The sequence below is a fragment of the Pongo pygmaeus genome, chromosome 17 (genome assembly GCF_028885625.2).
Source record: "Pongo pygmaeus isolate AG05252 chromosome 17, NHGRI_mPonPyg2-v2.0_pri, whole genome shotgun sequence".
In the NCBI taxonomy this organism is placed as follows: Eukaryota; Metazoa; Chordata; class Mammalia; order Primates; family Hominidae; genus Pongo; species Pongo pygmaeus.
The window spans coordinates 36,111,031-36,137,147 of NC_072390.2; the positions used below are offsets into that span (position 1 = coordinate 36,111,031).

At 37.6% G+C, this 26,117-nt stretch overlaps 1 protein-coding gene across 1 annotated transcript in view; it reads left to right on the forward strand.

The window, feature by feature from the left end:
• MIB1 (MIB E3 ubiquitin protein ligase 1) overlaps nt 1-26,117 on the forward strand; it is a 136,364-nt gene that overhangs the window by 1,801 nt on the left and 108,446 nt on the right. The window contains exon 2 of the mRNA XM_054460356.2: nt 24,723-24,894. Within this exon, the coding sequence (XP_054316331.1) occupies nt 24,723-24,894 (172 nt within the window). The remainder of the gene's footprint in view (nt 1-24,722; nt 24,895-26,117) is intronic.

The following is a 26,117-nucleotide window of genomic DNA, read 5'->3' on the forward strand; positions in this document are numbered from 1 at the left end:
GAATCTTGATTAGTGAATTTTAGGGGTCTGTTATTGACGCTAGAGTTTCTAAATGATTAAACCAAAGGCTTGCTTTCACAAAATAAATAACAAACTCATTTTCATATAGATTCATCTTTGGTATTATTTATCCTTGATATTTATCCTTGATTCTGTAGAAAATAGTTCACATTTAAAATTGGGTACTTTTCAGAATTCCTAAATGAGCTACTTCTAAGACATTGATTGAGTTTGGCAAAGCCTTACAAATCTTGGAATGGGCTCATAGTTATTATTAGTAGCAGTAAAGAAATTAACACAAGCCAACTCAGTTTTTGAACAGATAATTCGTAAAATTGTGTTCCTTAGCTAGCTTTTTAAAAACATTTATTAAAAAAATTTTTTTTTAGAGACAGTTGTCTCGTTTTATTTCTTCAGCTGGTCTTGAACTCCTGGCCTCAAGCAACCCTCCTGTCTCAGCCTCCCAAAATGCTGGGATTACAGGAGTCAGCCACAAGGCCAGGCTTTAGATAGCTTTTTGAATATTAAAAAGGGTGTATGTACATGACTAGAAGAAAATAAAAAGATTCAACAGCACAAAAAGGGGCAGCCATTATTACCAGTTTTTTGTGTAGTCTTACAGAATACTCTATTGCATGGCAAGCATGTGTGTGATTATACTATAAATCTAATCCCCTTTTAAGTGCAACTGATAATAAATTATATTCACTCCTCTGCACTTTTGTTTCTTTCACTAAATTATATTGGTGATTGTTCCATTGTTTCATGGCTGCGTAGTATTCCAGTGATTGGATACGGTGATTTATCTAACCAGGACTTTTATCGATGGGCGTTTTATTATTTCATGTTTTCTTTACAATGATGCAGTGACTAAATCCTTGTACATAATATCCTTGTGTATATGTGCTGAGTATTTCTGAAGAAGTGGAATTGCTGCATCAAAACATTGCACATATTTAACATTTTGGTAGATGTTGACTAATTGCTTTTTGAAGACGTTTTGAGAGTTGAAACTGCCAGCAACAGTGTTTGAGGCCTATGCCTAATTTCTGCCTACTCTTTTTTTTTTGAGACAGGGTTTTGTCACCTGCAGCCTTGAAGTTTTGTTGTCATGCTAGCTCAAGCTAAAGTCTGACCACAACCCTTATTTGGAGGAATTCTTGTTATCAGTAATTGTAGCTTTATGAGGAAATTTAAGTATCTAGGGTAAAGTGTAACAGATTCTTTACTACGGTGATTTTTGAAGGGATATTAATGTTATCTATATGTTTGTAGTATGGGGTGTATCTATCATATTAATAGTTTTATTATCTTAATATGAAAGTAGATGTTTTTCAGAAGTAACTGTTTTAGAATCTTAGTTTAATAAGAATTTTATACATTAATTTGTTATATATAGTGGTTTATCTTGTTCATCTGATCTTTTAACAAACATTTTAAGAGCAGGATGGACGCAGGATAGCCAACCTTCATATGAAATACTTGTTGAAATGTATTTTAATTTCTACTGTTTAAATTCTTCAGGGTTTTTTTTTTTTTTTTTTTTTTTAGAACTGAACAAAATTGTAAGCTCCTGGCTCTTGTTTTGCCCCAGGACTATAATACTACTTTCAGTGTTTTCCTTTTTCTTCAAAATATTTAATAATCAGTGTTCATTGACATTTTATTACATTCTATAAGATTACTCAATATTTATGAAGTACTTGATATTTATTTGCATAATATTAACATTTTAAAAATTAACTTTTGTTTTTGAAACAATTGTAGTCTTCCAAAAAGATTACAAAACTAGTAAGAGTTCCCTTTTGCCCTTTATCCACCTTCTTTAGCTGTTAATATCTTAGCAAGTACAGTGATCAAAACCAGAAAATTAACACTAATATGGTAATACTGTATTAACTAATCTATACACCTTATTCAAATTTCATTTATTCAAATTATATATAGTGCTTATTATTAGTGTCCTACTAATATTCTTTTTCTGATCCAAGATCACACGTTGCATTTAGTGGTCTCTTCCAATCTGGGCGAGTTCCTCAGTCTTTAGTCAAAGTAATGAAAAACAATCTTATTGTCTCTCAAATTGGGTGTTTCTGCTGCTTTTTCATGATTAAATTCAGATTATATATTTTCGGCAAGAATATCATAGAAATGATGTTTTGCCCTTGTTAGTGCGTCATACCAGGAGGTACATGGTGTCCGTATGTCTCCTTAATGACAGTGTTAACTCGGCTAAGTCACCAGAAATTTTACCAACTGTTGCTTTTGTACCAGCAATGTGATGCCAGTATGAAAAAGATAACTTGTATCTTACATATTATTGTGAAAATACTTTTGACTTCATGAAGTCCCTCAAAGGGTCTTGAGGATTTCCCTAGAGGTTGAAGAATAACACTTTGAAAGTCACTGCCCTGGAGAGAATCTCTGTTTGAGCACATAGAAGCTTGTATAAGAATGTTCACAGCAGTTACTATGGTTTTGAAATAAATAAAATAAAATTTAAAAAAGAATGTTCACAGCAGTGTTGCATGTAAAAACAGAAAATTGGAAAAAACTTAAATATACATTAGGAGACTGGATAAGTTGTATGAATTTGTATAGTGCGGTACTGTATAGAAGAGAATGTTAAGCAAATAAAGTAAGTTGCAAAAGAAAACCTATGGTATGTTAAAGTGCGGAACAAAACTATTTTAGGGTAGGGTTTTGCAATCTTGGCACTGTTGACATTTTGAATTGGATAGGATAATTTTTTGTTATAGGAATGTCCTGTGCATTGCAGGCAGGCATCCCTGGCCTCTACCCATTAGCAGCAGTAGCACCCCACCTCCTTGTGGCAACCCACAATATCTCCAGACATTGCCAGATGTCCCCTAGTGGGGGCAAAATTGCTCCCAATTGAGACTCATTGGTTTAGGGATATGTACGTGTGTGGTAAAAGTATGCCACATAAAGGTAATGATAAACACTAAATTCAAGGGAGTGGACATCCTTATGGTGAAGGGAGTGGAGAGCACGATTGGTGGAAGTACACCAGGGGCTTTAAAGTATTTTGGTAATGTTCTGTGATTAAACCTACCCATGATGAGTGCATAGGTGTTATACACACACACACACACACACACACACACACACAATTTTATTTTTTTTGAGACAGTCTCCCTCTGTGGTCCAGGCTGGAATGCAGTGGTGTGACCTTGGCTCACTGCAACCTCCGTCCCCCAGGTTCAAGCGATTCTCCTATCTCATCCTCCTGAGTAGCTGGAATTACAGGCATACACCACCACACCTGACTAACTTTTGTATTTTTAGTAGAGACAGGGTTTCACCATGTTGGCCAGGCTGGTCTCGAACACCTGACCTCAAGTGATCCATAGCCTCAGCCTCCCAAAGTGCTGGGATTACAGGTGTGAGCCACCACACCCAGCCCTTTCTATATTTTTGTGTGTGTCATATTTTTGTACTTAATTTTAAAAAAAGCCTTACATTTGTCAGAGGGAGAACTGAGGTTGCCTTTGATTATTCGTCCTTTGTTCCCTAGTTCCACCTATATTATATGAATAGAAAATCTGTTGCAGTATGATTGGGAATTAAGAAATGGGTAACCTTCAGCATGAGATTCCTTGCAACTTTTCTGGGAGTTAAGGATTCTGGAGTGTTTGGATCATTGTGAATCTTTCTGATACGATTTTTCTCACTACATTTTGAAGATTTTGTCTGGGGGTTGTATGCGGGTCTGTAATATTTTGGCATATCAGCTTTATTTTTTCTTTCAGGACACACATGATATGTTTGAATTTATGGTCTAGGATAGTTAAACTTTGCAGAGAGGAGCATTTAGTATCTGTTTGAGTGATATAACGTCTATCTTGTTTCCAGATTCATTTGGCTCATTTGTAGTGAGCAAGAAGATTTTGGGACTATATGGGATGTTATTTAATTAGTTTGGATCTAATTTTTTAAAGTCTGTAGTCAAGTAGGTATAGTTGACTTTTTATCATCTAGGCACTGATTTTATAGCAGTTGGAGAAAAACGTGTTTTTATTTATGCTTGCTTTGTGTTCACTTGACTACAGTGTTGTATTGTTACCAGAGATAATGGAGAAAATGAATGTAGATTTCCTGTTAAGGTTCCGTCATTCTTGGTATCGATAATACAAAGTTAGAAGTATAGGAAATCAGCTTTATTCAAAACCAGCTTATGGTCATAGTTCATTCAAACTGTTTTGGGGGTAGTTCTTTGTCCTTTGACCGCTAGCAAAGAATGCGTCTCCAGTCATACGTGGAAAAACTTCTCAGATGTTTTGTATTCAATTGAAGGTTTAAAAGGGCTGACCCTGGATTAAAAAAATGAAATGAATTAATAATCCTCAGCTTTTCTTTATCAGAATAGGGTCCCCTATTCTGATCTGTTTCTAGAACTACAGTAGAAAAGGATATTTGTCAGGACACGAAGCCTTAGGAAAAAACAGGATTTGAGGGAACAATGTTTGGGGAGCAGGATGCCACACCTGGAAAGGATGAAATATCACAAAATGTTTTTTACTAATGACATCTGCAAGGAAAACTTTATTTCCTCATAGATCCTACCTATTTTAAGGACTTCTGTAAAATAGTCTTTCTTATTTTATTTCCTCCACTAAAACAATGTTGTAAATTATGAAAGTCTATCTAGTTCTTAATAGTCCCTGTAGATTGCAGCTGGGTGGAGCTGAGGACTTCAAGAAATCAACTAGTAGACCCCTGTGTCAGTACTTCTCAAACTTAAAGCACACAGATCACCTGGGGACCTTTTAAAATGCAAATTCTGGTTCAGTAAGTCTGGGATTCTGCGAGAGTATTTCTAATAAGCTCATAGGTGATGCAGATACTGTTGGCTCAAGGACACACTTTGAACAGCAGAGTACTAAGTGACTCTTTGTCTACTTGAGATGCCCTGCGTTTCTGTTTTCTCCTTTTCCTTTCAACAGATTCCAAGCCTTGATTGTTTGTTGGTAATACGTGTCTTTAAAACTAGATTGGCATTATTAGTCGGGGAGAAGAGATGTGTGTACAACTGAAATAAAGGAGCATGTAACACCTTTCTAATATATGTACTTTTTGTAAGTGTAATGCTATCTTAATGTATATTTTCGATCGTATACTTTCCAGCCTGTCCCTCTGATAAGATTAGATGTTTCTTTTTGAATGTGTTCCCAGGTAGCCACCCACCAGGGTCTCTCCTCCACCCTCTTTAATTCCTAGCTAGTGTGATCTCCCCACACGTGTGCTTTCATCTGTTAAAGCAGGGTATGCTGTCTTGTAATTGTCTTTTGCACTAGATGATTAGTTTAAGGGAAAGGGTCTGTGTTATTCTTGTATCTCCATTTTCTGGCAGAACCATGTCTCTGGATGAGTATTTTCTGAATCAGACACACTTTTCAAAGAGCTTTTGACTCATTGGATCGGAGATTAGATAGATATTATCCTAAAACAAGATAAAAGGAAACTGAGATTCAGAGAGATTAAGAAACTTGTCCAGTCACAAAGCTGGTGAGTGGCAGATAGTAGGGATGAATGCCAGTTGATTGCTTTTACTCTGTATCATTCTCTTTTTCTTTTATAGTATAGTCGTTCAGAAACATGACCACCTGTAATACTTTGCTTGTGGGAAAATTGATAATGAAATGTAAACCAATTTAGAAATGAAACTTTGTGATATATCCTGTTGTAAATTGTTCAGTGCTCTTTTCAAAACCATTCTTTTTAGATTTTTCTTTTCTTCCCCTCTCCCTCTCCCTCTCTCCCTCCCTCCCTCCCTCCCTCCCCCCTCTCTCTCTCTCTCCCTCCCTCCCTCCCTCCCTCCCCCTCTCTCTCTCTCTCTCTCTCTCCCCCTCCCTCCCTCCCTCCCCCTCTCTCTCTCTCCCTCCCTCCCTCCCTCTCTCTCCCTCCCTCCCTCCCTGTCTCTCCCCCTCTCCCCCTCTCCCCCTCTCCCCCTCTCCCTCTCTCCCTCTTTCCCCCTTCTCCCTTTCTTTTCTTTCTTTCTGGAGTTTCACTCTTGTCCCCCAGGCTGGAGTGCAGTGGTGCAGTCTTGGCTCACTACAACCTCCGCCTCCTGGGCTCAAGCCATCTTCCCACCTCAGCCTTTTGAGTAGCTGGGACTACAGGTGCGCACCACCATGCACAGCTAATTTGTGTATTTTTTTGTAGAGATAGGATCCTGCCGTGTTGCCCAGGTTGGTCTTGAACTTGTGAGGTCAAGTGATCCACCTGCCTCGGCCTCCCAAAGTGCTGGGATTACAGTTGTGAGCCATCGTGCCCAGCCTTTTTTTTTTTTTTTTTTTTTTTTTTTTTTAAAGAGAGAGTTTCACTCTTGCCCAGGCTGGAGTGCAGTGGTGTGATTATAGCTCATTGCAACCTCGAATTCTTGGGCTCGGGTGATCCTCCCACCTCAGCCTCTCGAGTAGCTAGGACTACAGATGCACACCACCAAGCCTGGCTAAGTTTTTTTATTTTTTATTTTTCTTAGAGTTGAGGTCTTGCTGTATTGCCCAGGCTGGTCTCAAACTCCTGGCCTCAAGTGATTCTTCAACCTCAGCATCCCAGATTGCCTGGATTATAGGCATGAGCCACTGAGCCCTGCTTGTTTCTTTCTAGTGTGTCTTTTTTGCACAGCTAAGGTTTTAGTGTATACATAGTTTTGTTTCATTCTTTTTTTTCCACTTGACATATATGTTTTCTGTTTTCCTTATAAATAATCTAATATGTACTTCCTATATGGTAAAATAAGGTGACAGTTATTTTTATGTCTTAAACTTAACTACTTATAGAGAAATATATATGTATTCCCATATAGGTATGCCATATGTACTGTTCTTCAGCTTTCTTTTTAAATGAATATTGGCTTGGACATCTTGCAGTGTTAGCACAGAAGAATCTGTCTTATTCTTTTTGGTAGGTACATAGTATTTAATAGTTAAAAAATATATTACTTAACTATTCTTTTGATAGACATTTATAGTGTTTTCTTTTTTGTCATTTTAAACAACTGCAACAAGTATCTTTCTGTATACATACCTTTGTGTACTAATTTTTAGCTTTTAAATTAATTTGTTACAGGAATTACTGTTATAAATGACATGGCTAAATATTGTCCTCACTGACTTTGAGAACATTTGTCTTTTAATAGAGGAATTTAACTTGTTCATATGTATTGTGGCAACTGATACATTTTTTCTGATTATTGCTACCTTACTCTTTTTTTTTTTGAAACGGAGTTTTCCTTTTATTGCCCAGGCTGGAGTGCAATGGCGCAATCTCGGCTCACCACAACCTCTGCCTCCCGGGTTCGAGTGATTCACCTGCCTCAGCCTCCCAAGTAGCTGGGATTACAGGCATGCCCCACCATTCCCGGCTCATTTTTTGTATTTTTAGTAGAGACTGTGTTTCCCCATGTTGGTCAGGCTGGGCTCGAACTCCCGACTTCAGGTAATCCGCCCGCCTCAGCCTCCCGAAGTGCTGGGATTACGGGCATGAGCTGTCACACCTGGCTGCTACCTTACTTTTTAACTTTCCAGTTTTCTTGTATTTTTTTTTTTTTAACCAGTGAGTTAGAAATTTTATCACCTTTTTTTCTGCTCTGCTAATTATTACCTTTTAATATTTAACAAACAGATTGAAACATTAGTGTTTTTTTTTTTTTTTGCGTGTAGAAAAACTAAACAGTCTCTTTAATTACTCCTGCCCATACTTCTTTCTTTCTTTTTTTGAGATGGAGTCTCACTCTGTCGCCCAGGCTGGAGTGCAATGGCATGATCTCAGCTCACTGCAACCTCTACCTCCTGGGTGCAAGCAATTCTCCTACTGGGTGCAAGCGATTCTCCTACCTCAGCCTCCTGAGTAGCTGGGATTACAGGCAGGTGCCACCATGTCCGGCTAATTTTTGTATTTTATTTTATTTTTTTTTGAGACGGAGTCTTGCTCTGTCGTCCAGGCTGGAGTGCAGTGGCAAGATCTCAGCTTACTGCAAGCTCTGCCTCCCAGGTTCACGCCATTCTCCTGCCTCAGCCTCCTGAGTAGCTGGGATTACAGGCGCATGCCACCATGCCCGGCTAATTTTTTGTATTTTAGTAGAGACGGGGTTTCACCGGGTTAGCCAGGATGGTCTCCGTCTCCTGATCTCGTGATCCGCCCGCCTCGGCCTCCCAAAGTGCTGGGATTACAGGCGTGAGCCACTGTGCCCGGCCTAATTTTTTGTATTTTTAGTAGAGATGGGGTTTCACAATGTTGGCCAGGCTGGTCTAGAACTCCTGACCTCAGGTGATCCACCCTCCTCAGCCTCCCAAAGTCCTGCGATTACAGGCGTGAGCCGCTGCACCTGGCCATCTCCTGCCCCACACCTCTTACCTTTTTCGTTGTGTTGGTTTTATGTAAATTTTCAGGACAATTAGTCCCAAATTTTTGTTTGCATTGTCCTCTCTCCCCCATCATACTCCTGTAAATATATGCTGCTTTTTATGTTGTAAGATTTGCTCAGCTGGGCACAGTGGCTGATGCTTGTAATCCTAGCACTTTGGGAGGCTGAGGCGGGCAGATTGCTTGAGCCCAGGGGTTTGAGACCAGCCTGGGCAACATGGCAAAACCCCATCTCTACAAAAAAATATAAAAATTAGCCCACCATGGTGGTGTGTGCCTGTAGCCCCAGCTATTTGTTGCTGTGGCTGAGGCAGGAGGATCAGTTGAGCCTGGGAGGCAGAGGTTGCAGTGAGCTGAGATCATGCTACTGCACTCCAGCCTGGGTGACAGAATGAGACCCAGTCTCAAACAGAGGGGAAAAAAAAAAATAGAAAAAGATTTGCTCATAAAATTGCATTAAACGTCACATTATTATTATTTAATTAATTTATTTATTTTGAGACATAGTCTCTGTTGCCCAGGCTGGAGTGCAGTGGCGCGATCTCAGCTCACTGCAGCCAAGTGATTCTCCTGCCTCAACCCTGCAAGTAGCTGTAACTACAGGTGTGCACCACCACGCCCAGCAAATTTTTGTATTTTTAGTAGAGATGGGGTTTTACCACGTTGGCCAGGCTGGTCTCTGGAGCTCCTGACCTCAAGTGATCCGTCCACCTCTGCCTCCCAAAGTGCTGGGATTACAGGTGTGAGCTGCCACACCCAGCTCACAGTTATATTATTAATAATTAATTAGATTTAAAATTGTAGTTCTTTCTTATTACTGCTGCTTATACTATATCTCATGTCATTCCCTTCTCATTTTCTTGGGGGAAAAATCCTTTCTCCTTCCTTTCTTTCTTCCCTTTTTTTCCCTTCTTTTCTTTCTTTCTAGTAGTTTGAGTCCTTGCAGGCCTGAAAATTGCTTTATTTTGCCACACTGTCTCTCTCACCCCTAAACCTGACTGATATTTAGTTGAATATGCAATTCTAGGTTCAAAATATTTTTCTGTCAGAACTGCCTCCCTGTTCTAGCATTTAATGTTAGATATGAGAAGTCCTATGCTAGTCCATGCTGTGGTTATTTGATTAACTTAATGTAATACCACTGTTGGACATTAATAGGTTTTTGGGACTCTCTCTGTGTGTGTGTGTGTGTGTGTGTGTGTGTGTGTATGTGTGTATACACAATATGTCACAGGTAGTTTATTATATGTAATTATATTTAGCTTCTTGTAAGAAAACATATTAGTCCCATGAAAGAGTTTTTGTTGTTAAAGCAAGTAATTGAGCTTCATATAAGGCTGTCAGATTCTCCAGCTTCAGCTGGTCAACCTTTACTATTGTAGTAGTACTGGGGTCCTTTATTTTTTATTCTTTATTCTAAACACATTGGCTCAAAGTCCCACCTCTGCTCTTGAGGACAAGCTCTGCCCTCAGCAGAAGATGTGTCATTGTCATATCTACTCAACTATCATATAATGGTTAGTATTCAAATTACTGAAATGTTACATGCTTTATAAAGTTTTTTTATTTAACGAGGAAAATTGTCCAATTAATATTTATGTTTGTATGTGGTCATGGATAATTAAGTTACCTGATAAGGAAGAAAATTTTCAGTTAAGCGTTAGAATTGGGCCAGCCAGCTTTTTCCTTTAGGAAATAAATGGATTAGATAAATTTAAGTATAAATATTCCTCTGGCTTTGAAAAAGCTAATAACTATAGCTATTCACACAACGAACTCATATAACCTGGGAAATACAAATGAAAGAAAAGATATCTTTTCACTGCAATTAGATTGACAAAAATTAAAAGTCTAATTATAGTATGTATTAATGAAGAATATAAAGAAACAACTCTCCAGGCCTTGTGGTACAATAAATCCGTACAACCACTTTGAGAAGCAATTTGGCAACATCTTGTAAATTAAAAAACAAAAAACAACAAAAAACACATGTTCTGCAGCTGAAAACATCTTCCAGGTGTATGTTCATTAGATTCTCAGGCACATATTTACAAAGATATGTATGAAGAAATTCATTGCAATATTGTGTATTAAAAATAATAATTGAGGAATTATTAAAAGTTTATATACAGACTAATGAAAACGTAAGTAAAATATTAGCAGTTAAAATGGAAGAATTAGATGTGTGTTTGCCAAATATATGTTGAGTGAAAAAGCAAGTTTCAAAGGGCTAACATAGATACTGTGCTTTTTTTTTTTTCTGCCCCCTCCCTACCCCAATACTGTGCTTTTAAAGTACATTTTTGAAAGACTAAAAAATTATTTATGGAAAAATATATGTAGAAAAAGGATGAATAGACTGAAAGGATTAAACCTTCAGAATGATATTTTGGTATTTTGTTTCTCAAAATATTCTTTCTTTCTTTATTTTGAGATGGAGTTTTGCTCTTGTTGCCCAGTCTGTAGTGCAGTGGCACAGTCTTGGCTCACTGCAACCTTTGCTTCACAGGTTCAAGCGATTTTCCTGCCTCAGCCTCCTAAGTAGCTGAGATTACAGGTGCCTGCCACCATACCCGGCTTATTTTGCATTTTTAGTAGAGACGGGGTTTCACCATGTTGGCCAGGCAGGTCTTGAATTCCTGACCTCAAGTGATCCACCTACCTCGACCTCCCAAAGTGTTGCGATTACAGTGTGAGCCATCACGCCCAGCCTGAAAAAATATATATATTTTTAAATGAGATGAGACCAATTTGATTTCATTTTTGAAAATTTCAGTTTAGTAGTAAGTCAAGTCTAAGTTTTGTTTGTTTCAATTCTTGGTTTTACTGGATGCTGTAGCTAAAAAAGAGACCTCACAATGGCAGATCATAGATCCTAATAAAAGGAGTGCATTTCTTTTTCTTTCTTTCTTTCGTTTTTTTTTTTTTTGAGATAGAATTTTGCTCTTGTTGCCCAGGCCGGAGTACAGTGGCGCGATCTCAGCCCACTACACCTCTGCCTCCCAGGTTCAAGCGATTCTCCTGCCTCGATCTCCCAAGTAACTGAGATTATAGGTGCCTGCCACCACACCCAGTTAATTTTTTGTATTTTTATTAGAGACAGGATTCCACCATGTTGACCAGGCTGGTCTTGAACTCCTAACCTCAGGTGATCCACCCGCCTCAGCCTCCCAAAGTGCTGGGATTACAGGTGTGAGCCATGGCGCCCGGCCAAAAAGTGCATTTCTGATGGATGTATGCTGGTATTAACCTCACCTCCTAACCCCCATTTCTGCCCTGTGAGGCTGGACTGGTTCTGCACACTGTATTTCTCCTTTGCCAGTTGGATCCCTGTTGGCTCTGCCAGTAGGAGGCACTAGAGGGAGACTGGAAGGCTGAATTGGGGATCTGACTTGCTCTTTCCTCTTTGGTATTGTTCCACCCAGCAGGCTGGGATGGGATGTTGATTTCCCTATCAGTATTTGATTCTAGTTTGCATACAGTAGTCCCCCTTTATCCATGGTCTTGCTTTCCTCATTTTCAGATACCTGAGGTCAACCATGGTCTGAAAATATAAAATCAGAAATTCCAGAAATAAGCAATTCATACATTTTAAATTGCATACTATTCTGAATAGTGTGATGAACTCTGCTGCCTGGGACCAAATCTGTCACCGTGTCCAGCCTCCCCATGCTGCCTATGCTGCCCACCTATTTAGTCACTTAGTAGCTGCCTCTTATCAGATCAACTGTCATGGTATTGTGGGGCTCGTGTTCACATAACCCTTATTTGACTTTATAATGGCCCCAAAGCTGAAGAGTGGTGATGTTGGCAATTCAGACAAGTCAAAGAGAAGCCATCAAGTGCATCCTTTAAGTAAAAAGGTGAAAGTTCTCAGGGAAAGAGGAAAACATCCTATGCTGAGGATTCTGAGATACAGTAATGAACCATGTATCCATGAAATTGTGAAGAAAGTAAAATAAATTCATGTTAGTTTTGCTGTCACATCTTAAACTACAAAAGTTAGGGCCACAGTGCCTAAGTGCTTAGTTAAGATGGAAACGGCACTAAATTTGTGGGTGGAAGACGTGAACAGAAATGTGTTCCAATTGGCAGCAGTTGTGTTCACTGTTATCTGCACTTTAAGGCATCCATTGGGGAGTATTGGAAAGTAGTCCCTTTGGATAAGGAGGGTCTACAGTATTTCTGACAACAGTGAAACTGGACTCTGTACCCTCCTCTGGGACACCTGTATCAGCCAGTCATAGCACCTCTTTAAAGGTCTGCATCCTAGTTCCTTGGGACCCCTTCTTTAAGTCTTTTTTTTTCATTGTTTCCCCACTTCTAGGGGTGGTGTATTACGTGGTTTCTATTTCCTGATTGGATCTTGATACAGTGTGTTTACTAAATCTTGATACTTATTTTTCTATCTCATTTACCGGTTAAGTAAAAATTTCCATTGAAATTTAGCTGGTAATTTCCCATCTTTTCTGATGCTAATCATTTCTTGCAGACTAAATTGGAAGGCATTCACTTTTATATTTTGAACAAATGAATTAAAAATCCATTGAATTTAAAATCAAGTAAATATTACCGTCTTCTAAGGATGCAGATGAGTTTGTTGGTACTACACATCATTTCAGCGTTAAGAACTATGTAATGATGGAAACAGCTCCAACATCCAAAATCAGTTTCACATTGTTCACGCTAGTTTCTTTGGGAAAGCATTTGACATTTATTGTCACATGTCACCTTTCCTTGGAAGGGACAGATTCAATAGATGTAATTAGAAAAAAAAAATTTCTAAGGGGTATACCACCAACAATTATTTTTCATCACAGAAGAAGTGTACAGTTTTGCAACACTATTATTTTGTAAAAGAAAAATATGAAACTCATTCTTAATTTTGACTGTTTTAAGTAGTCTATTTCAAGGTAATCAGTGACATTTTATTTTGTATCATTAGGATATAGTCCACAAAAATGCCTAAGTAGGTGCACAAAAGCTGCAGCATGTGCTAATGTGCCAGAAGTACACAACGCAGAGGACCTTTGTTAACTCCCTCATGTTCTCAAACTCCCACTCACCCTCAGTATACCTTTTGTGTTCCAGGTGTTTCATGTGGATTTTTTTCAGGGACCCACTAGGATGTTAATGTCAATAGACTAATTTACAATGAGTGAAACTTAATTTTATTCCTAAAAAAGTAAATATAAAAGTTGCAGTTTTAAGGGTAGCTCATAACACCTTTTTCAGAATGCTTGGCACTGAGTTTATAAACTTTTGGATTTTAGCATTGTATGGTGTGTTTGCCATGTAACACATAACACGCACTTCGAGATCTACAGTTATGGCCTATAAATAAATAAATACATTAATACTTCTGCAGCAAAGCACAGGAATAATTCTAAGGGGATAAAGACAGAGTATATTCTGTATGTAGCCTTTTGTTTGCTCAGATGAGAGTTTATCACTAAATGAGTTTGCTGCTAACTTACTGAAAAAACTTTTCTGGTGTTTGGAGTTTTTTGGATTTTGGAATTACAGATAAGGGATTTCTCTTGCATTTCAAAGGGTCATCTTCTATATCTCCTGGGTCATTTAACTCACTTTTGGAAACCATTGCTTTAAGTTGTCAAACAGGAGCTTGCGCATTTTAAGTACCTGTAGGAAAATGGCTTTTTAAGAACATTCCTCCTCATTCTTCTAAACCCATTTCTTTACTCACATACTTTCATACGGCTGCACACAATTTAGCTTGTCTCGTCATGTCTGGGAACATAGTTACAGCAATTTAACCATTTCCTCAGATGGAACTAGGAACACAACATTTTTTATCTTTGTAAGCCTGTAGATTAGCACTATGTAGTGTAAACAGGTTCTTGTGAACTAGTCTGGTACCTAAGTTATCTTTAAACTTTTGCTTCTGAGGGAAAATGGGTTCTGAATTTTAAACAACTGGCTTTTTTTTTTGGAGACAGAGTCTCGCTCTGTCGCCCAGACTGGAGTGCAATGGCACTATCTCGGCTCACTGCAACCTCTGCCTCCCGGGTTCAAGCGATTGTCCTGCCTCAGCCTCCTGAGTAGCTAGGATTACAGGCGCGTACCACCACGCCCAGCTAATTTTTGTATTTTTAGTAGAGATGGGATTTCACCATGTTGGTCAGGCTGATCTTGAGCTCCTGACCTCGTGATCCGCCTGCCTCAGCCTCCCAAAGTGCTGGGATTACAGGCGTGAGCCACCATGCCTGGCCAACAACTGGCTTTTATAAAATGGACTTGTGGAACATGACCAAGATAAGGTAGTATTTAAATTAGTGGAGGAGATAATGTCATAAGAAATGGAAAACAGCAGATAGTCCAGACATTCATTTTTGGCTTTGGAATACTTATTTATTTATATATTTATTACTTTTTTAAAAGCAAATTTATTTTCATGGATATTTGCTTGGGTTAGAATTCGTTTATATTCTCAGAGCACACTTATGATAAGAATATTTGGTTTCCTCAGGGGTGGATTTATTGTCTTGATGATAATTTTATTCCTAAACCAACAAGAAATGGAGCAGAGACTTTGTAATATTAAAATAAATTATTGTTTAATTTGTGGCAGTTTTGCAGGGCTAGTGATAATAAATCCTGAGAGCTTTGAATTGAAATATTTTACATCATGGTGACTTACTCATCCCTTATCCCCCCAGTTTCTTTGCAGGGGATAGTAGAAAATGCAGTAGCTTAGGAGCCAGGAAATCAAGGATTTTATCAATTGAGGCTATTAACTAGTGGAATGGATTAACATTTACTGAGCTTCAGTCATGTGTTAGGCATTGTATACTTTATCTCGTTGTTTGTTAGGCTTCATTTTATTGATGATAAAATAGGCCATGAGAAATAAACTAACTTGCCCAAGACTCCACAAGTAATAAATTAATGGTGGAGATTCAAATCTTGGTCTGTCAGTCATTTTTTTCCTTCCATTTCGAGCCTTCATTCATCACCTGTAAAATGAAATCAGAGTAGTTCAAGGTACACAGGTGTTCTGCTTCTAAAATCAAATAATGAGTTTTTACCAGTTAGTGCAGTTATTTCAAAATGTATAAAATTCTTTTTTTTTTTTTTTTTTTGAGATGAAGTCTTGCTCTGTCACCCAGGCTGGAGTGCGGTGGCGCAATCCTGGCTCGCTGCACCCTTTGCCTCCCAGGTTCAAGTGATCCACCTGTCTCAGCCTCCCAAGTAGCTGGGATCACAGGCATACGCCACCGTGGCCGGCAAATTTTTATTTTTAGTAAAGATGGGGTTTCACCATGTTGGCTAGGCTGGTCTCAAACTCCTGATCTTAGGTGATCTGCCCACCCGGCCCTCCCAAAGTGCTGGGATTACAGGCGTGAGCCACCCACCGCACCTGGAGTCAAAATGTATTTTCTTAATTTTATGTTTCACCTCATTAATTTTCTACTCCTATGTAAAAAAATGCCAAAAATATAAACAAATCCATTATTAAAATTGCCAGTTTTATGTCTAGTTTTGAGAATTTGTTTCTTTTGGAATGTGCGTGGCATTATGCATACTTGTAATAAACTGGCGGAGGCTTCCAAAATAGAATAATTTGTCTAACAGAAAAGGTATGAAGGAGTTGTGAACTTTGGGTGACACCTTCACAGATATTTTCTTTTTTTCCTACATAATCCTTTAGCAGCTCAAGACATTTTCTTAATGCATCTCTTACTATGGTAAGAGTTGGAAGTAGATGGTGTGGTGGTCAACTACACGATTTAAATTAACTTAAAAAAGACAGTCTTTTAGGCCGTGCAGTGGTTCACGCCTGTAATCCCAGCACTTTGGGAGGCCAAGGTGAGTGGATTGCTTGGGATCAGGAGTTCGAGACCAGCCTGGCCAACATGGTGAAACCCTGTCTCTACTGAAAATACAAAAATTAGCCGGTTGTGGTGGCACATGCCTGTTAATCCAGCTACTTGGGAGGCTGAGGCAGGAGAATCTCTTGAACCTGGGAGACAGAGGTTGCAGTGAGCCGAGATCGTGCCACTACTCTCCATCCTGGGCCACAGAGTGAGACAGGGTCTCACTCTTGTCTCCCAGGCTGGAGTGCAGTTGTGCTATCTCGGCTCACTGCAACCTCCACCTCCCTGGTTCAAGCGATTCTCCTGCCTCAGCCTCCAAAGTTGCTGGAATTACAGGCTCGTGCCACCACACTCGGCTACTTTTTTGTGTTTTCAGTAGAGACGGGGTTTCACCATGTTGACCAGGCTAGTCTCGAACTCCTCACCTCAAGCGATCCACCCGCCTGGGCCTCCCAAAGTGCTGGGATTGCAGGTGTGAGCCACCGCGCCCGGCCAGTCTTTTAACATTTTAAAATGTGTCTGAGATTTATTTGAATATTGAAATAGGATTTAATAACTTATACTCTAAATCCAGTAGAGTGCATGGGGGAACATGATGCCCTAGATATGTAATTATTCTTTAAATAAGATCCATGCTAGGTGTGGAAGAAAACCACAAAAAACCCTGGTAGAGTGAATGAAGTGCTTTAAGAGGCCATGTTTTGTGATCAGACCCAGTTGGGTTTGAATGTGAACCTGCCACTTACTAAGGTTGTGTGACTTCAGGCAGGTTACCTGTCTGAGACTCAGTTTCTTCATCCATGAGATGGGGATAACAATTGCTTACTTTTTAGAATTGTTGGGAAGGTTAAATAAAATGTGTGTAAAGAACCAAGCTTGGTACTAATAGATAGTGGCTGGTATTATTAATAACAACAATCCTATTTTCATTAATTTAGTATTTCTCTAGAGAAAGGAATGTGGACTTTACCAACCAGCTGGCAGGTCACAAAGGCCTTGCCCTCATTAGGAATTTTAATTAGAGTTGAGGCAATTTCTAAGCCAGTTAAATATTTTGACGGTTCAGGGAAAATAAGATGGATATTCTTGTTGGTTAACCCTCCTTAGTCTCTGTAATACTTTTTGTTACATTTGATTTGGGGTTAAAGTTGAATGAATCCATAAATTAGAATTTCTTGGTTTGTTGAATGACATCAACAGTTATGCCACAATAAGTAGTTACATTTGAATAAAGGTTGACTTGTAAATTTTTTTTTTTTTTGAGACGGAGTCTCACTCTGTCACCCAGGCTGGAATGCAATGGCGTGGTCTCGGCTCACTGCAACCTCCGCCTCCTGGGTTCAAGCAATTCTCCCGCCTCAGCTTCCCAAGTAGCTGGGACTGCAGGTGTGTGCCACCACACCTGGCTAATTTTTGTATTTTTAGTAGAGACAGGGTTTCACTATGTTGGCCAGACTGGTCTTGAACGCCTGACCTCCTGATCCACCCGCCTTGGCCTCCCAAAGTGCTGGGATTACAGGCGTGAGCCACTGCGCCCAGCTGACTTGTAAATTTTTTTTGATGTTAGGTGAAATCTTTGAATTTGGGCAAAGTTTAGGGTATAGCTAGGCACCATACTAGTCTAGAAGGACTGTTTCTTTTTAAAAAAAGTTTTAAAATTTATTACATAATATTTAATATATACAAGTGAATAAATGAGTAATATAACCAATAACTGGGAATCCATCTAGAAAGTAAGCATTACTAATACATTTGAACACCCTGTGTAATATTTCTCACTTGCATTCCTTCCCCTCCTCGCCTAAGGTAACCAGCTGTCACAAATTAGTTTTTATCATTCCCATGAGTTTCTTTATGTTACACATTTTTCTATATCTGTAAATAATATGTATTTAGTTTCAACATTTTGTATTCTATACATATGTATTCTATACATTTATATAAAAAAATTATATATATATATATTTTTTTTTTGAGACGGAGTCTGGCTTTGTAGCCCAGGCTGGAGTGCAGTGGCGTGATCTTGGCTCACGGCAGCCTCCTCCTCCTGGGTTCAAGCGATTCTCCTGCCTCAGCCTCCCAAGTAGCTGGGACTACAGGTGCGCGCCACTGGGCCCAGCTAATTTTTGTATTTTTAATAGAGACGGGGTTTCACCATGTTGGCCAGGCTGGTCTCGAATTCCTGACCTCTTGATCCGCCTGCCTCGGCCTCCCAAAGTGCTGGGATTACAATTGTGAGCCACCACGCCTGGCCTTTGTATTCTATATTTTAAAAAATTCAGCATTATGGTGAAGGGTATGTCCATGTTGAATTGCGTGGCTGTTGAACATTCATTTTTGGTATTCCATTGTATCCCTAATATATGTATCCATTCTGTTGTTAATGAACAATTATGTTGTTTACTTCTTACTTTTGCTATTATACGAAGTGATAATTTAGAGATTTTTGTTCTGTTGTTGAAGCACTTCATATGTATTTAACTGCTTGTAGTGAAAACTACTTTTCTCTTTCAGCCATCATTTTTACCCAGAAATTTAACATTTTACTTAAATCAGTGCTTTGTGAGTTTGAGCTATTTTCATTAGGTCTCTTAAGAATGTAGTTATTGATCTTAAGCAACATGTTTTACTATTTTCATAAAATTTTCCAACAAAAATACTTCAGCTTACAAATTCTCTAAGTTGTTAAACTCAGGCAAGATACCATTAAAACTTAGAGCAGATGGTCATTTGAGTATTAGTAGAATGAGTCAAAAGCTATCATCAGGTGGTTCATTTAACGGTGGCAGATGTCTTCATAAAGCTTAGCAAAGGAAAAGGGCATTAACTCCTTAGGGTAATATGGTATTCTGTAGAAAGGGAAAAAGAAGAACTTAATGGATTCAATTAAGGAATTAAATTTTATGAAATAAAAATTTTAAGGAAAAACTGTTGCCAGGGCTGATGGTTTTAGATGAAAATGGATTGGGTGGATGTAGTGAGGGAAACAAAAAAGCTACCACGGTACAGTAAGAAATTAGTAAAATGTTGGTCTTGTTTATTTAACGCCCTTCTGTTTTATGTTTTCTTTAAATACCAACTTTTGTTTTGAAGTCAATTAATTGTATTCTCATTAAAAATTCTGTAGTGCTCATTTTGGTAGTGGAATGGGTTGCTTTGTTTACATTTTTCAGTTCTTAGTCTGTTTCACAGCTGTTCAGTGGCTTTGTTGGCATTTGAACTGTGGGAACCAAGAAAGCATTTGGATGTGCTTTTGTGTGCATTAATGGTTTTCCTGAGGTATTCTTTAAAACCATGAATTACAGAATTTTTTTAACCAGTTGTCTTTAAATGGTTCCTTTTAAAGAAAGCCTGTACATAGATTATGAGCTCATGACTGTTATCATTGTATGTTGTGGAAAATGAATTTAGAAATGAAAAAGATGTAAATGAGGCAGTGGTTGCAAACTGGACAGTTTTTTTCTGTTGTAGTTGAGTGGGGTAGTTGGGATACATTTTCCCTACCTCTTTCATCAACCAAGTCACATTTGAAGAACTGCAGTCAGTTAATTCAGGATAAACCTCTAAGTGTGCAGTGAATACTGATTTGTTTAGTCTATTTTACTTTTTTGTGATGATGGAACTAAATCAGATTTATTTTAGACCTTGTTCAGAAACTTAGCGATTTTGTGGACATTTACTATCATTGGTATTTGATATTAATTGTGGTATTTTTTGTCGGCTTTCCTGTGCTAAGACAGATACAGTTACTAGAATCTGATTTCAGGTGTGTGGCAGTGAGATTGCTTTAAATCAATATGTAATCAATTCCATATAATGTCCATTTTGGAAAAATAATTCTATAATTATTTCTATATTACTGCTTCTAACACAAATATCAAAAGTTTACAAAATTAGGTATAAAACTATTCTAGGTCACACAAAGTGTTTTTTTTTTAAGGTAAATTGTGAAACCCATAAACAAAAAGATTTTGAAGAACTGTCATAATTGTCTGGTGCAGGGCTATTAAACTGAATATTAAATTTTCATAAAACTGCCATTTGTAAAGAGAAATGCCAACAATAACAATCCATTTAACTAGTTTTTTTAAATTTACACTTTAATACTGAAATACAGGTATACCCCTGTTTTATATAGGCATTATACACAGTTCTATTCCTGGAAGACCAAATATATATTTAAAATGGAGGAGAGGCATGCCAGATGTTATTTTTCAAAGATGGCCACACCAATCTACATCCCATCCCACCTGCTCTTCTTAGGAGACAATGACATTCCACCTAAAGAGGCTGCTTCCTTCCCTCAGTGGACCTGGGTAGACATTTGTAACTGCCTCAATTAATAGAGTATAGAAGAAGTGACACTGAATTCTGAGGTTTGGTCACAAAAGGCAAGGCAGATGTCGCTTGTCTGTCCATGTCTGTCTTTCTGTCTGTCACTCTCTCTCCCCTCAGGATTCACAGTCTGCCTGCACCGGGAGCTCTGAGCCAATGCTGAGAAAACCATAAAAGTGCTAGGTTAAGAATTGAATAGTATATTTTACCATTTTAAGGAAAGTCTTTCTAAGCATGAAGCCTCAGAAGTCACACACATGCCGATGAGAGCACACATAGAAAATGTGTACCCAGAAAACAATCTGGAAACCCCCACCAAACTGCTAATAATGGGTGGGAGTGCACGGTGGAGGGGGGACTTTCACATTTTGTTCTGTATGCTTTTGGGTTGTTTAAAGTTTTATTATAAGTGTTATTAATTTTATAATTTTAAAAAGAAAATAAGAAATACCAATTTTTTCCTCTCAAATTGGCACAGATTAAAAATACTACTTCAGTGCATGCTAAAGATGTGTCAAGAAAGCCAGTCAGATACTGCTGAAAGGGAAATATAAATGGATACAATCTCTATAGAAGGCACTTACAGAGTGTTTCAAATGCCATCAAAGACTTAGACCCTGCCTTGAATGTTTTAAAAATGCACATTCAAAGATATTTGTTTGTGGCAGATAAAGACAAAAAGTTAACATAACCAGTGTTGAAAATATGGGACTATTATATGTAAATTATGTTAATTAATAGAAATTCTATACAATTATTAAACCATGTTGTAGAAGAACTATTACTGACATGGTAAAATATCATTTTATAAAGTAGTTTGCAAGGAACTACAATGTGACATTTTTGCATCTAAATTGCATAGTACATGTAATAGAAAAACTAGAAAGATAATTCCCTGGATGTGCTGATGGGATTAGCCTTTGTGGTTTTCCAAGTTTTCTACACTGAGTGTATATTAATCCTAGGAAGCAGCTGGGTGAGTAGGAGCATTTAACATGAAGTATAAGCATCAGAGATGCCATGTATGTCACTTTAAACTAAAAACAAACAAAAACAGGAAGGAACCTAAGCAAATCTTTACAGAAACCAACTTTCAAATTCCTTTAGTTACTTTAGTAATATGGCACATAATTGCTATTTAGAAGTTTTTATTTATTTTAATCTTTTAATTCACAGATGAATAATTAAATGTTCCCCATATACAGTCTCTGAAAAATTTAAACTTTTATTAAGCTCTTTGATTTCTGTATAAGTATTGCAAAATTTGTCTGGGATAGGTGATGATTCTGATTATGATATTATTTAAATAGATGACTAGGGCATTTACTAAATCTATATTAAGATGAAGTTAAGTGCAGTATAATTCTTTATATGTATATTTTGCTTTAAAGTTTTTCAAAGTGTGTTTACCTATCACTTTAATTTTTTTTTTTGTTTTTTTTTTAAATGGAGTTTCTGTTTCTAGGAGTTTCTAACAATTTAGCCTCACAATGTCTCTTTCCATGTGAAAGGAAGTGTTTTCTTAATTTATAGATGAGAATATTGGTCCCAGAGTATTTAAGTTGATTTTGAATATTAAGTGGATAGTAAATTATACAAGTAAATTCTTAAATCACATACGCTTGTTTTTACCATTTGAGGTAGCAGTTTAAATACCGTATTGTATACAGGTTAGAAATCATGTCTGATCTTGTTAATTTTTAGCCTGACTCTATAATTTATCTCCAAGTCTCTGGCTGTATTGCATGTTTCTGCTAAGCAAAGTCGTTCCTGGTTCATTGAACATACTCTGCTTTTCTGTGATTTCTTCCTTTCTTAGAAAGATCTACTCGTCCACCATTTCTGTGGAACTTTTCCTGATTTTATTTCCTGTTTAGTTTCTCAGGCGAGTTTCTATCAGTGGAGACCTGGGCTTGTATTTTTTGATTAGATATTCTTATATTCTTATTTTTTGTTGGTGACTCCCTTCTTGTTTTTAAGCAGAACAGTTCTAGATTTCAGTTTGTTGTACTGTTTAATTGCTAAATATCTCTAATACTTAACCTGTTTTCTCTTGAATGATCTTGTTTAGACTTTCTCATTTATATCCTCTACATCTTTTGTCTCCTGACCCATAGCTACCAAGCCCTAAATATCTCTGGAACCCATTTCTCTCAATTTCTACTGTCATCACCCTAATTTAAGCTACCATTATCTTAGCTGGACTGCTACTAACTTCTTTTAACCTGACTCCCTTTCTCTAGCCACTTTTACTTTTTTCATATATTTTTTCTCCACACTGCAGCAGGAGTGATTTTTTATTTTTTTATTATTTTTTATTTTTTTGAGTTAGAGTCTTTCTTAGTTGCCCAGACTGGAGTGCAGTGGCGTGAACATGGCTCTAAGAGTGATACTTGAAAGCAGCAGAGGGCATGCCTGCGGTAGGAATAAAGAAATAGTTCTGAATGAATCAGTAGCCACTCATGTCCACTGTCTTCTGTCCCTACAGTCAAGCATTTATGTGACAGGAGACTGCAGAAGGATTGCACATAAAACATATTTGGTGTTGGGGTATCAGGCTTTTTTGTAGTCCACTAGGTATCCCAATTCTTTCAGGTGTTCGTTCCCTTCCTCCTTCCTTCCCTGCTTCCCTCCTTCCTGCCTTCCCTCCCTCTTCCTTCCTGATCCTTGCCCCTCCCCTCCCTTTCCCTCAAAACAGGCATACACTCAAGTTTGGCCCTTTGTTTAGAATCTGGTTATCTGAATATAGAAAATGAATAACATAGGGGTTTTTTTTTTCCTCCTTATCGGGAAGTAGCAGTAGTGTATTATATTAGTAATACGACCACTTTTGTACTCTAGTTTTTACATATGTAGCATGTTACTTGATTTTTAGAACACGTCTCACCTTTAAAGAATATATTACGTTCTCCAAAGGGGACTGAGGTTGTGAGAATGAAAGGGCTCCTTTCTTCTATTTAATTATGGAAATGTTCTAAATGGATACAAAGAGGAAGATAATGTAATGAACTCCCACGTACCCATTACCCAACTTCAGCACGGCTAATCTTGTTTTACCTAAATCCCACTTTACTTCCCCTCTGCCTCCCTCCAGTTATTTTGAAAAAAAAAAAAAAACCAAACCAAAAAAAACCCTCCAAAAAAAAACAACCACATTATTTTATACGTAAATACTTCTGATAAAACGACCTTTTCAAGGACATAAAAGTAAATACAGACGAAGTCAGAACTTGAATCCAGGAGAGTGTCACTTTTGGACAGATAATAGAGCCCTTGCTTGGTCAGCATTGAGCTTGACCATCCAGGGTGTGTTTGTAAAGTAGTGACACTGATGTTGACAAGCCACACATTGTTGAAAAAAAAATCCTAGTTTTTATTTATTGAACAAATGATATTAATATAACAATAGAATGGTAAAGGAGTATTACCCCCAATTATTTCACCTGAAAATGAAGGTTGTTTTCATTACTTATATTGGTACCTTTTATAGTTCTAATGTCTGTCTCATTCATCCATGTGATTAATTTTAGTGGAGGTCATTTTACCAAGTGTTTATTTTTTTCTAGAGCTTATTATTTCTTGTTCCTTAAGGGGATAAAACCCCACTATAGTGTATTGTTTCCTTTAAAATAGGGAAAGTTGCTTCCTAATCATTTTCTAAATTTTCTTGACTATGGGAAAAACTTGTCAATATCTAAGGGTGGTAAATGCTTAAGTTAATTGATAGTTTGTTTCCATGATATCATGAAGGCAAAATGGTCTTTTCTTTTGGAGTAATTGTTTACCTAGAAAATAGTTGAAAATTCTTTCAAAGATTTCTGAGGTTTTGTAGTCTGAAACATCTCCTTAGTGATAAAGGATTCTTTCTTTCTCTGTGCTGAACTTAAATTCTAGTTTGTGGATGAGAGCGAGGAAAGAGTTACAGAGATGTGTTCTTACTAATGAAAAAGGGAGCAGAGGGAAAATATTATAGTTCGCATTGATTAAAATAGTTGAGATCCTTTATCTTGAAGCTATATGTGTTAAATTTGAAGTGTTATTTCCTAATTTATTAGAATATCTTGTAAAATGTTCTGTTCTTATTTTTTTCCCCCAAGGAATAATATTCAAACAAATAAAATTTGTGATTAATCTGAGCATGTGTCCTTGTTTTAATAGGCATCAAGCATGATGGAACCATGTGTGATACCTGCCGCCAGCAACCGATCATTGGCATTCGATGGAAATGTGCAGAGTGTACAAATTATGATTTGTGCACAGTGTGTTATCATGGAGATAAACATCACTTAAGACATCGCTTTTACCGAATTACTACACCAGGAAGTGAGAGGTAGGGAGAACCCTTTTTTTCTTCAACCGAGGGTTTTTGTTTGTATTCAAGTTATGTACTTCTGGCCCTTAAAAATAGGATTAGCAAATACCTTCTGACAGTTGGTTTAGTAACAAGGAGGTACCAAATAGTAGGATAGAAGTGGACCAAATCTGCTGTATAACAAGAGAAGAGCTCTTTGAAGATGGAGCTGTCTGTACTTTTCCAAGGTAATCTGGGCTATTCTTTCTCTGGCTTAGAGGGTTAGCACTACTGTACATTTGGAAATACAAGGGTATCGAAAAAGATACCAATTATTTTCTTCTCACTATGCCTTCTAGTCTGTTAATTGGTATCAGATGAATGGTAGGGCTCATTGATTGAGTCAGTAGGCATTTATTAGGACTATACAGCATCCACTATGTTTATGGACACTAGAAGATAAGTAAGACACATAGTATTCTTAAGGAGTTTACAAATTAAAGGAAATAATGAGTCAGTGATTATCATGTAATGTTTTAGGCTGTGTTAGAGATATGTATTAAGTGTCTTAGGAGCAATGAGAGAGGAGTATTCATTGTTAATGGGTGCAGAGTTTTAGGTGATGGGATCTTCTCATGTAGATACAGATATTGCAAAGGAGCAAGAATCCAGCCAGTCATAGGGAGGCAGCTAGGAGTAGGAGTAGATAAATAGATTTTGGAGTCAGACTCTCTTGGTGTAGATCATAATAGTGCCACTTATTAACTGAGTAATTTTGAACGAGTTGGTTATTTTTGTCTTTTGTTTGCAATTAAAATTAAGGAATAATAAAGACATTGTAAAAATGAATAAGGCTGGGCGTGGTGGCTCATGCCTTTAATTCTAGCACTTTGGGAAGCCTGAGGTGGTAGGATTACTTGAGGCCAGGCGTTCAGGACCACCCTGGACAGCATAGTAAGACCTCATCTCTATTAAAATAAGTAAATAAATGAAAAAAATAGAACAATGAAATAAAATTAGAAAAACAAAACAAAAATCTCCAAACCTTTCTGATTATGTGAATGAGAAAGATGTAGAACAATAGGGATACATGGTCTTGGAGAACCAAGCTGGACCAGATACTTGAGTGTAGAATCTTTATCAAGGTTCATAATCTTCTGTAAGTATGTAGTACTGTGAGAACAGGTTAGTATGGGTAAAATCCAGACCACAGATGTATTTTGCTGATACATACATATATTAATCCATTGTCATACTGCTAT